The sequence below is a fragment of the Equus caballus genome, chromosome 8 (assembly GCF_041296265.1).
Source record: "Equus caballus isolate H_3958 breed thoroughbred chromosome 8, TB-T2T, whole genome shotgun sequence".
Taxonomy (NCBI): domain Eukaryota; kingdom Metazoa; phylum Chordata; class Mammalia; order Perissodactyla; family Equidae; genus Equus; species Equus caballus.
Genome location: NC_091691.1, coordinates 99343733 through 99357149, shown reverse-complemented (window position 1 = coordinate 99357149; position 13417 = coordinate 99343733). Strand labels below are relative to the sequence as shown.

Below are 13417 nucleotides of genomic sequence, written 5' to 3'. Positions count from 1 at the left end.
ATCTGCAACAGTGGTCCCATTAGCCTAGTGTGTAGTAGGCTATACCATTTAGGTTGGTGTAAGTACACTCTATGATGCTGGCACAACAACTAAATCGCCTACCAATGCTTCTCTCATAACATATCCTGATCATCAAGCGACGTATGACTGATTTCTACTGATGTCTTCCAGTTCACTGATTCTTTCTTCTGTGTTCTCCATTCCACTGTTGAGCCCTTCAATTGAGTTATTTCAATCACTGGAGTTTTCAGTTCTAAAATTTCCCTTTAGTTCCCTTATCTTCTATTTCCTCTATTTTTTCATTTGTCTCAAGACAATTCATAAAGCATTTTTATGATGACTGCTTTAAAATCCTCGCCACATACTTCCAACATCTGGGTCATCTCAGTGTTGGTATCTGCTGTCTTTTCTCACTGGAGTTGGGACTGCCCTGGCTCTTGGTCTGATTAGTGAGTTTCAGTTGTATCCTGGATATGCGGGTGTTATGCTGTGAGACTCTAAATCTTAGCTTATCTTTTAGCAGGCAATTACTTTGCTTAGATGTAGCACAGGACCCAGGGGAGGGAGGCTCAACTTGTAGGGCCTCACTGACGCCAGGGGCTGGAAAGCACAGTGCAGACTAGTCCATCTTGCATCACCTGGTTAAGTCTCTTTGCCACCAGGTGGGGTAAGGCTCAGCTTCCCACTGACCCATGGACACTACTCTGGTAGGGAATCAGAACACTACCTGCTTCTGCTGGGCAGGAGATAGGAGGTCAGAGTCCAGCTGCTCTGCTAACACCATCCGGTGGGGGAATCTGGATGCCACCTCCTTCTGCCAGGAGAGGGATACAAGAATAGCTCCTTATTAATCCCAGGCCATCAGGGGGTCACGGGGCCATCTGCTTCCAAGGACAGAAGGCAAGACGGGAAGATCATTCTGCACTCTGCCTCGCTGAGCAGTTTCTCAGTTGATCTTTGGCTGGAGTAGAGTGGGCATCATCAAAAAGGTTCTCTTGTTAGACTACCCTTTTCCTGGTTTTGGCTAAGAGGAACAGCTTTTCTTGGGGCATTTTCATATATGCCCGTTGGCAGAAGGCTGTAGGCTTCTTCAGCACCCTGTCCAGGCATACTGGGGGGGAAAGAGCACAGGGAACTCCCTGCCATATTGTTCCTCAAGTCCTTAAACCCCTCAGCTGCCTTCCTTCTTCTTTCCACCTCTCAGAGTCTTTCTATATCTGTTGGTTGTGTTATCTTCTAGGTATTTTTAGTTCTAAGAGCAGGGACCTGGGATAAAGGGGCTATTCCATCTTAGCTGGAGTCTTATTTTTAAATGCGACTACAGGTCAGGAATTACTCCTGTAGTTATTACTAATATACCATATTCAAATCAATTAAGTGAAACATAAAAACATATGAAACAAAAGTAGGCAGAAATGTATGATTTTAACATACATGGAAAAGACTGATAACTGTGTTCAAATATCTATTCTTCTTTTCTTATATAGTAATAGATTTCTTAGCTGAGCATATAGCTATCCAACTAAAAACTCTATTTCCCAAGCTTCCTAACCCTGTATCACACTGTGATGACTGTGTTCTACCCAACGGGACATCAGCAGAATGGACATTCAACTTCTGGATCATGCCTTTAAAGAGCAGAAGTGTGCCCTCTTCCTTGCTCTTTTCATTATAACCATGTGATAGAAGTAACATTCAGAGAGCAGAGCAAGACAATCATTATGCACTGTGTAATGCCATGGTGTTATATGAGAGAGGAAAAACTCTGAGCCTGTACCCTAATACAACCATTAAAAACAAAAGAGCACCCTATTTTTTACATATTGCCAACACATTATTCACCTGTGAAATAAGCACAGCAAAGCCTTTCTTTCTTCTGCTCATGTAGAACCCCTAGTCTCAAATTCCTGTTCAGCGTAGGGTGACTCAAGTCAGATTACTGAACAGCACTTCCCAACTTCTAGAACTCCTCCCTTGCAGGACAAACAGCGGTGCTGGGGCAAGAAGGCAAAGATTCTCACAGCTTCCATTACTAGCTTCAAACCACAGTTATGCAAAAGCCTCTTTTGTGACTATTCTATCCTTTTCTTCTCCTACGATTATTTACTGATCTGAGAAAGAATCTGTTATATTCGAAGAGAGGAAACAGAAGACAGGTAGTGCAACAGAAATGTAAAGTCAACTGATTTTAGGAAACATAAATTTCTCAAAGGCCTTTTGGAAAAAAAGTAAGGAGTCAGAAACTATGGGATGCCTATGTTCTTACCACTACAACAGTTAAAGACAAAGACAGCTGGAGTTTTGCCAGTGACACAAAGGGTCCAGACGAGACTGGGCTGCACAAGCTTCCACATAGCTGCCTCACAAGGACAGAGCTCCCACCTCAGGAGATTACATCGTAACAAGCTAACCAACAGCAAAAAAAAAAAAAACTGACATAGCAAATTAAGTAAGGAGTAGATAGTTATCAGAGGTGGAAGGACTGTGAGCTCCATCTTGGGGAACAATCTGAAAATGAAGTTGGACAAAGTGTGTGGATGAGAAAATATACCGAAGGGAAGATTTTGAAAATAATGTATAAAAACTTAAGAACCTCTGGAAACGATCAATTACCGTTATTTCCCTTTCCAGTTATGGAGGAAATCAGAGTAAATTTTAAAGGGTCTGTCTGAAGAAACATTAGAATGGAACACAGTAAGTCTCCTCATCCTGGTGACCTGTGTTACAGGGTTTGAGGTTGGAGCCAGTGTGGCTGACGGAGCCAGTGTGGCTGACAGAGCCACATCCGCCCTTTACAATCACCCTGAGGGCTAAGCCCAAAAGAAGGAGTAGTGTGAGGAGACCTGCTGCAATGGTCTTCACCCACCCCTGTGACCTGTGATCCCACTGGAGGATGCATGCGTGCGCGCACACACACACACCAGGTTTCACTTCTTTGCTTATGCAGCTTAGGCCACATGTTATATCATTTCAACTCTCTTGCCAACCTCCCCATTGTCCCGACTCCTTTGTTATTCCATAACACGGGCTTCGTAAATCCTAACCTTGTTGCAAACAACCACCTCCACTCCTACCTAGGCTGATGGGCACTGCAAGGAAACCATACGTTCCCACTCCCACTCCCACCCAACAAACACAGATCAATTCTCAGCAATGATCCATGTACCACATGTAATACAATCCATGTGATACAATCCATGCATTCGTCCCCGGTCAGGCTCTGCTCCCATTTCCCTAAATAGGCTTCCCATACCTATCTCCAACCACCTCATTTTTCTGTAAAGACAGAGCAACGTCTCTATTGCACAGAGGGAAAAAATTAAGCTATACAATCATAGTCCTATCCTGTGAACAAAGCACTCCAGTGCACCATGACAAACTCATAAAGGGCCCAGGGAGAGCTGACACCCTCAAGGGAAATGTGATACTCAACAATTGTCCAATGCCACACAAACAACTGGTTCGAGATAGTTCAGTTTCAATAAGATCATATCTTTGTGAAGCTGGGTTTTGGTAATTGCTGTGGTTAAAAAGCAGAGACAATGAAAATCAATGGGGGACAGGAAATTCCAGGGCTTAAAAGGTGTGCAGCACCCAATTTACGTGTGGCAATTTTTCAGATGGCTACTAAGTCATAAAGACATAAATACTTATTAGCCTGTTTGGATCTAACTACTTAATAAAAAGAACTCAGATTTTGGCCTTGGTGAAAAACTTACTGAGACCCTGGGACTAAACAGAGAACTGGGAAAAACTGGGAGATCGGCTCTCACACAGCAGGAACGGCCTCGATCCCCAGCAATAAGCCGCACTCAGCTCCATCCGAAGCCATCCTCACTCTGTTCTTCTGGGGTCACAGGGAGGGGTATCTCTTCTGTTCAAAACTCACTTCTCCATCACGTTCCTGTAACAGGCACTCCTCGCCCCTCCGGACGCAGACCTCTGAAGACACATTTTTACCGCAACGCTGAATTCTTGAGTGTGATCATTGTTTTGTGATAATGAGGAAAAGTGTTGCTGTTTTTAGGGGGTATATACTGAAGTATTTAGAGGTGAAGCAGCAACATGATGTCTGCAACTTACTTTTAAAATTGTTCAAAACAGTGGGTGGTGGGGGTGAGAGCTGGGAAATTCTGACGATTGGTGAATCCAGGTAAAGAACGCACAGTACACAGGATTCACTGATCCACTCTTTCAAGTGTTAAATTTTTCAAAATAAATAGTTAGGTGGATATGCTATCACTACATATTGTGATGACAGATAACGATCAAAAGGTGATTTTATTTTAAATCCCATGTGCTAGCTGAAAAGAAAACAAAACCAAAAATGTTATTACCCAATTATTATTTCTAGATGAAGTTATATACCTGAAACCCAAAGAGAATCTGGTAGGACGGCAAGCTACAAAACTAATATACAAAAATGTTTTGCTTTTTGTATATTAATGTATATTAATACACAAAAATGTTCTGCTTTCCTGTAGTCAAATAACAAACAATATATAACTGAAAGATCCTCCTAAATGATATTAATAAAAGTCTTAAAACATTTAAGAATTTAAAGAATGTACTGAATCCATATGAACAAAATGTTACTAAGTGATGTTTTGACAAAGATTCACTATTGTAAACATGTTCAATTCTCCCCTGTAGCAATATGAAACTTTAACGCAATCAAAATAAAAAATAAAAATACGAACTGATTTTTAACGTTTGTATTAATAATAAACCAGAAAAGGAAAATAAGAAACATACAAACATTTGCATATCGTTACAAAGAGAAACACAGCAGAGACAAACCAGAACAACTAGTAGGAAAGGCTGAAGGAGTGAGGCGGAGGGCACGGGAGGGAGCCATTCTTCTCTGAGCGCTCCTTGTTTGTATCATTTTGACTTTGAATGTAAATTAATATCCAAATATTCAGAAACTAAATCCCCACTCTGCTTTGGGTTGTCTTTGTGGTCAGACTAACCTAACTCTGATGGAGGGCAGCTGATTGAGGGTTGTGCACCACAAGAATGGGAACAAGGGTGCACTACCAGGTGGTGTAGTGGTTAAGGTCGCACTCCACTTTGGCAGCCCAGGGTTCATGGGTTTGGATCCCGGGCGCAGAACTACACACAGTTCATCAAGCCATGTTGTGGCAGCGTCCCACGCACAAAAAAAACAGGGGAAGACTGGCACAGTGTTAGCTAAGGGACAATCTTCTTCTAGCAAAAAGAGGAAGATTAGCAACAGATGTTAGGTCAGGGCCAATCTTTCTCACCAAAAAAAAAGGAACAGGAAGGAGTGGGCCTAAAATAGAAAGCAAACTGAATCAAATTACCCTGTACTTACTTTAAGTTCTGACTGCTTTTTAGTAGGTTTATTTACAGTGGTGTGGGCCAAGCAAGTGTGAAACTATTGCAGACGTGATGTAGGATTGAGCAAAGGGAGTGAATATGTGCTGGCCTGTGGGAGTCAGGGTCCTCACTGTGGAGAAGGGACACACAAACAGGAACTAGGGGAGGCACACGGGAGCCCTGCCAGGAGGGACTGGATTGGAGGCATGAATGTGAGCTCACGCCCCTGAAATCTCTATGTGTACTGCACTAGAAGACACGGTGGGAGGTGAAAAACAGCAGTTTTAAACTTGGGAAGTATCTCTAAGCAAGTCACAAGAACCAGAATCTGTAAATGAACATAGTGCTCACTGTAGCTTTGCTTGCATTGTATACGTCTAAGAATAGTGACCTGCTGATTATGATAATACCATGTGGCTGTTAAAAACAATAAGACAGGGCCAGCCCAGTAGCATACCAGTTAAATTCGCAAGCTCTGCTTCAGCAGCCCAGGTTTGCCCATTTGGATCCAGGCACAGACCTACCAACCATTTATCAAGCCATGCTATGGCAGGCGTCCCACATATAAAGTAGAGGAAGATGGGCACGGATGTTAGCTCAGGGCCAATCTTCCTCAAAAAATAAATAAATTAGGGCAGGCCTGGTGGTGCAGCGGTTAAGTTTGCATGTTCCACTTCAGTGGCCTGGGGTTTGCCGGTTCAGATCCCGGGTGTGGACCTATGCACCACTTGCCAAGCCATGCTGTGGAGGGCATCCCACATATAAAGTAGAGGAAGATGGGCACAGATGTTAGCTCAGGGCCAATCTTCCTCAGCAAAAAGAGGAAGACCAGCAGCAGATGTTAGCTCAGGGCTAATCTTCCTCAAAGTAATTAATTAATTTTAAAAAACCAAAAACAAAAAACAATGAGAAAGCTCTCTGATGAACAGATGTGTAACAATACCTGAGATACAGTTAACTGAAGGAAACAGGCACAGAATAATATGGGTTGTATTAAAAGGGGTGCAGAGGAGATTTATAAATACACAGGTGCCCCTAGTAGCATACACAAAAAACTGCTAATAGAAGCTGCTTTTTGGGGAAGAACTGAAGTCAGAGGTTGACAGAGACTTGACAACTCCATGTACCCTTCACTACTCTTGCTTTCTTACTATGTGTACATACAACTTATTCCAAAATATTTTAATACGCCATTATTTAATAAAAACATTTTCTGCTTTTTAAAAGTAAAACAGTGGCCAATTCTGAATAGCACTGCACTACGGCTGAGTGAGACAGGCGTGCCTACGCTCTGCAGGGGAAGGCATAAAGCAGCACACTCTCTAGAACATAAGGGGGCATTCTGCAAAGAACTTAAAAAAGTCTTGTTAACTCAGTAAACCCACCTGTAGGAATCCATCCTAATGAAATAACTAAAGATACACATAAAGATGTATTATTTATAATACGGAAAAGGTATAAACAAGTTAAATGTTAAATAATAAAGGAAATGATCAAATATCACTATGCTATGTCTAGATGCTGAAGACTTAGAGTAATTTACAATATTGACATGAGGAAAACATTTAGGATATAGTAAGTGAAAAGGGGGAAAATATATTTACAACATATTAAGGGAAATGGGTAGGTTACCAAACAGTAGCATACCTATTTTTGTATTAAAAAAACTATTCTTAAATATATAAACTATTGTGGAAAGCATGTACAGCAAAAAAATAAGCTTGAGAGACTATATGTGCACTCTCTCCAACTGGTGTGATTACTGGTTCTTTTAACAATGTTACTTTAGTTAATGTCTAGTTTCTAACTTTTTCCAAAATAAATATGCATCACGGATACAAGAAGATTTAAAAAGATAGAAACAAATTATTTAATATTAAAAATTAAAGGCATATATAAAAAGAGGATACAAAGCTACATGGAAAGTATGAACTCAATTTTTAAGATGCAAATTTTATATATGCAATTAAATACTGTACTTGTTTTTCTGTCTCAGGAGGAAAATATACCAAATAGCTATCCATAATTATCCCTGGATGGTAGATTAGAGGTAATTTTATTTTCTCCTTTTTACTTTTTTTCATTTTCCTAATTTTCTACGATAATAATTTGGCTGAGGGGGGAAGGTGTGCTATTTTTAAAGCAACAGCCATTTACACTTCAAATTAGGCGCATCCACTCCAGCAACATAGAGGCCTCTTCTGTACACATGGCCAGTGTAGCCTGTCAGCCTTGAAGCTGTCCCAAGGCTACGCCTGGGCTCCTTTCAGGATTGTTCACTTTATATATAAACTGCCTTGGGTCATCACGCATTTCTTCTCTTCTCTCAAACATGTCAGGGGATCCAGGAGCAAAGTGAGGAGATTCTACCATCTTCAGAGGCAGAAAATCTACTTTTGGCCACTACAGAATCCTACAAAAGTTAATTTCTGTTAAAAAAAAAAAGGGGGGGGGTCTCTTCTAGCCAACATGGACATATTTTGACCCTCCAAATATACTACACATTAAAATGTCTCTGCTCTAAGGTATAGCCAGAAAATAAAAGGTTTATCAGTAAACTGAAGATTCGCCCAGGCAAATTTAATGATAATTAACTCCTTGAAATCTATAAGAAAGGCTTTTTGAACTAGTTTATACCTAAAATCCTCCTAAATAGTAGATGCATGTTAAAGATCAGTTAACAAAGTATAGGCCAAAATAATCAATTACCTCTTCCTTCTCATGCAGCATAATATGCGCTTTGAGACTAGCCACTCTGGAGAATTTCTTGTGACACACAGGACAGGTAGGATCTTCCCCATTGTGGGTACATTTATGAAGTGTCAGGTTGAATTCAACATTAAATGTTTGGGGGCACTGGTCACATCGATGTGGCTATTTGGAGAGAAAAGTCAAGAAGCCACTGAAATATAATCTTTCCACAATAAATGTCATTCAAATATTCACAAGTACCAGAATCTACAATCTTTCTAAGGAACTTCTGAAGTCAATAAACGCAAAATGGACACAGTAAAGCTCCTTACAGAATTTACCAAAGAATTATAAGGACGACAACACATCTATACAGAAAACATTTCTAATAAGAAATACGGCATATAAATGTATCAGGATGCAGCCTCTAAGAAAACAAACGTGAGAAACTCCCACCCATTGGGTAGGATTTTTCCTTTCCTTTCTGACCAACTCCATGGCTATAAACAAAATCACTTTAAGTAAAATAAGTAATCATCAAAATTTTTACTAGATTTTAAAAGAGTTGCTTATCCCACTCTAAAGTTTTCCCCAAATGCCTTTTACTTGTAGAAAGATAAAGTAATCACTGGTATTTCTCTCTGAAATATCAAGACCCTAATGAGTCTGTATTTTCACATCTTGAACTTGGGAAGATAACGCCAGTGGATACTGGTTACAGCATTATCGTTCATGCTGAAAGTAAAGCCAGAGTTGGTCATACACTGTTCTCTAGAGAAGAGATCCCTGGTGTTTTTCTGGTCTCAATGGCTCACTAGCTGACATTCTCCAAACCTAGAGAAAAGTCGGCAATCACTTTTTTAATTGTAGTTTTAACTGCCACTTTCCATCTATCAGGCAGACCATTCCATCAAGACACTAACATCTTTGACATATCCCACAAGGGGCACTGCAAAAAAGTGTTCAAATCTCTATTTAAGATAGTGTTGTTCCCTGCTGAAATACGATCTAAAATACCTCAAATACCATTTTAAAATGGTATTCGAGATAATAAAACGGTAACACTCTGCTGGAGAAAAACACATCAAGATAAACCAATTCTGTGCTCAGTCACCTAGGAAATCGAAACTACTGGGAAAAGTTGTATTTTAAGAGTATTTCTTTGTCCATTCATAAATAACTTCAATATATACATAGATTCACTAGACAAACTCTCTCTCTCATTACCTAATAATGTCTAGGAATACAACTACAACTAAAAACAAAAGGTCAAAATATTTATATAATATAAAACACTCCACAATTTAGGAATCTAAGTCATGAGAAAAATTTTTATTTTACATGTTGATTTTTACAATACCTCCAGTTTCAACGCTCACATTTCTGATATCCCTTTTGAAAATACATACCTTGTCATTTCGCTCGTGATCCCTCATGTGGCGTTGAAACTGGGACTCTTTTGGAAAAGATAGCAGACAGATTTCACATTTATGGAAGTTTGGAACTTGACAGGCATAATTAGTGTTCTCCGCATTCAATGTTAAAACTCCATCTATAAAATTGCATAAGTATACACAATAAATACCAGTTGTTATTCTCATCGCATAAATAAAACTAAATTATTTGGTTATTGTTTAGAAACCAAATTATGTCAGAGATTTATGACAGATTTTGGATGAAATTAGCGATGTCTTAAATTTTTTAAATGGACATGTTTTTAAGTTAGAAATGAGAAACGTGGAGATGACTGAGACAAAGGCCAACAGAATTCTAAATATTTGTTAGTAGGATTTTTAGAAACTGGACACTAAACTCCTGAAGCTTGACGCCCACGCAAAGACACACAAAAGCTTCACGCCCACGCAAAGACACACAAAAGCCGCCACGTCTCTTAACCTTGCCTACATGCTAATGTTGTTTCAAAGCCACTACAAATCGGGAGACACTTCACCTCTAAGTCCCTGAGAGTGCATCAGTAATCCACACTGCTTCTTAAATCACTCAGTAAACAAAACTCTAGCGGAAATATAAAAGCTAATTCACTAATTCCACCTACCTCGGAAAACTGCTACAAATCAAGATGAACTCAAAAAGAAAAAAGCTTTTGTTCTCTCATATAGTTATGGTTTAGGAAGATAAAGGATTGCAATGCTTTGGACAATCCTCAGGTTTCACAGTGTGCTTCTACAAACCCAGGAAGGTAAACGGCTATAAACGTAAAAGTATTTTCAAATAAGAATAACTATGTAATAATCACAAAAGTTTGTAAAGAATGTCACAAAATAAAGATGTCTTAAACCTCTACAATTCTTTAAAATAAGTAAATATACTCTACGTCTTATAATTTGGGCACAAAGATATAATACCTATTAACTATACAAAGACTAGAAATGTCACATATGACTCTTTGTATCAAATTTGACCCCAAAATATTAGAATTTAGAAATTTGAAAGTAGAGTAGGGGTTAATTTTAAGACTCAAGTAAGCTTAACAAGCTCTTCTGTTTCTCAAACGTCCGTTGGCAAACACAGGCATTCCAAATTTTCGATAGACCCTTAAATTCCTCTTTTGAGAAAACAGCTTGCAGTTCCAAGTTTGGCCAACAGTCCTCCTCGCCTACGGCAGAATCTGCATTAAAGCAAGAACTGTGAAATTCCAAAGGATGGGCGGTGGGCTGGAAACAACGTAGGAGGGGAGCAGAGACAGAGGCAGAAAGCTGGCAGCAGCTTCAAAACCTCTCCTGGCAGGTCCTTGAATAAAGTGATTTCCAGTTTCGAGAAATACTAACGTAATTCAAAAAACTCAAACTTCATTCATAAACAAAATGGGTCTACTAAGGAAAAGATAAACATGATTTTTATTCTATTTATTCTTAACTTTATCCACATGCTACTCAAAGACAATACATTCAAAATTTCTACACTAAACTAATAACAAAATGTTTTATGATTCCCCAAGTCCAAATAAAATGATTGTTGACCACATCAATTGATATATTATTATTACGCCCTTTGGATAATTTTGTACTTCAGGAAGAAGTAGTTTAGAGGTTAGGAACGTCCAAGTAAAATATCTGTTGAAAACTGTGTTTTAGGAACTGAGTAGTAAGTGTTTTAACCTAAAGGTTGAATACAGTAATGAAAGAGCTCCTAAACTTAATTTCTAAAATGCAAAATTACAAAGCTATTTCAGGACATAGAATGAAACAATTTTCATAGCCTCGATATTGAAACTACCTAATATATTATCCAAAAATGAGAAGGGATTTAATTAACTGCAACTGACAGATAAAACCCTAAGAGAGAAGAAACTGTACATTTAAAACTGAAAAATGATGTCATTTTGCTTATGAATTAAAACTTTTCCAGAAAATATTTTTATGTTAAGAAGAAAGACTTCCCTCTGTACTAAATCTCAAAACATAATAAAATTACTTTTTCAGTAAGCCCTTTCCTCTACTGATAATATATTAATTTAGTTCAAAGACAAACTCAAAACAACAATTCAAATTAAAGTGTAACTGGAGGGTCAGGGGGAGGAATCCATGCTTTAGTTTCCACTTGAGCATAATTTTAAAGTCCACAGCATCGCTACACTTTCACTGTGCTTGAGGAGAACACACTTTGTAAATGTGGCTATTTCTCTTTGCACCAAGAAAGCACGAAGCCTTTCTCCTTTCTCCCAGGACTAGGTGGGCCTCTATCATCTGCACTTTGTCTTCTTTCTACTCAGTCAGCCCTTTCTGGGCAGAGTCCTAGGCCTCAAAAAAACCTCTTTTGTCTGTCATTTCTTCAAATTCATTCAAATTTCTGGTCCCCAGAGCATCTGTTGTTCAGAAAGAGGTCTATGAAATTAATGTATGCTTACTTAGAATGGGCTTCAGGAGATCCATGAACCCCGCGAAAACGACCTGCAAATACTATACATCTACGCATACATGCACTGTTTGGCGGGGGCGGGGGGGGGAATCTCTGAAGCCACAGAGGCCACTGGATTTTAACAGGCTAGAGATCTAAGTAAGGTATGATCAAATGAATGGTGGCTTCTTAATGGTCAGCCCTCCTGAGGATAGTTGCATTTATAAAGGGCAGCTAGAAGAACTTCACGTGAGATTTTTGGCGATACATATTCCTAATGTTTCCCAAATCAGAGTAAGTTCTCTCTGTAGCTCCCCTCGCCACACTCACAAAATAAGCACAAAGCTACTGCATCCAGCTCAAATCTAAGAGTTTATCCAGGACAGTATTTTTCAACTACATGTTTCCGTGCTCCAGGAGGACAGGGGTGGATCATTCTAAGATTTCACTGGTGCGAGAGAGGCCCAGCAGGTAGAATTCCAGTCAGTTTTCCCAAATGGTCACATTACACACACAGACATGACCACCATCCTCTTTAACTGTTCACCCTTCCTGCCACCCAGAACTCAAATTCTCTATCAAAATTAAACAAAAACTGATTGCTCAAAGACAAGAAATTGTTTGAGCAGCTTTGTTTTCCTTGACAAAAATTTGAAGGGTTTCAAAAGCAATTTAACTCTTTACATAGATTCTAAATAGTATATAATAATAGCTTTCTATCTTTCACCCCCAAAAATAATAAAGCCTATCTCAGAGTCGCACAGATTAAATAAGATAATGCCTCTGGACGCTATAGAGACCAGAGCCTACCAACAATTTAGAAGCACAGCCATCTCTGCAATGCTCATCCTTCCTACTCATGTCCTACCCCTCAACCCATAACCATATTATTCCATAACTACTTTCAGGCCTGGTTTGTAATAACTCGGGACTAGAAGAGCTATCTTACAAAATGCTCTTCTCCCCAGACCAGGCTCAGCAATCAGGCCAGCCAGCTAAATCTTAATGGCAAAGGTCTGTCCTCATCCCCAATCTCAAGAACTTACGTTGATCTCATACAAAATGCCTCTCTATAATATGACACCAAGTTCCAACAAAACCTATCATTGCATGGATTTAACTCAAATTTGCTCCTCCTGACTTAAACACTTAAGCACTGTGCATTTAACAGCTTTCCATAAATCTTGATAAGGCATTTTTAATGTTAAAATAAGAGATACATCAGTTTCAGCTTCTAAAGTAACTGAGCTAACCCCAGACTTTTTATCTGCATTTATTTTTACATTTTGAATAAAAACCTTTCCAAAATAGAGCTGATCCCCCTATCCTCTGCTCTCAACAGGCACTAGCCTCAGTTCCCTGTGTCCATCACCCCCCACAATCCTCCAAGAACCTAGCTCTCTAACCACGTCAGCATTCTGCTCCCACTTTTTCACCCTCTGATATCATAATGCTCTCCCAAGTCACCAAGTAGATCTTCGGGTCTGATAGTTGCCCCTACTTCAAACTGGTACCACTTTGGCTA

At 39.4% G+C, this 13417-nt stretch overlaps 1 protein-coding gene across 16 annotated transcripts in view; it reads right to left on the bottom strand.

The window, feature by feature from the left end:
- The window catches only part of ZNF236 (zinc finger protein 236), a 117646-nt gene that overhangs the window by 89053 nt on the left and 15176 nt on the right, over positions 1-13417 (bottom strand). For 9 of the 16 annotated variants that reach the window (XR_011441641.1, XR_011441642.1, XM_023648000.2 and 6 more), the window contains exons 2-4: positions 9444-9586; positions 8053-8217; positions 728-814 (exon numbers count right to left, since the gene is read on the bottom strand). Coding sequence is in view for 12 of the 16 variants with exons in the window: in XM_023648000.2 (XP_023503768.1) it covers positions 728-814; positions 8053-8217; positions 9444-9586 (395 nt within the window). In the remaining 4 variants the exon portion in view is untranslated. Of the gene's footprint in view, positions 1-727; positions 815-3719; positions 4305-8052; positions 8218-9443; positions 9587-13417 lie in introns of those variants that run through there. The other 7 variants (XR_011441643.1, XM_023648002.2, XM_023648007.2 and 4 more) reach the window with 2 other exon arrangements.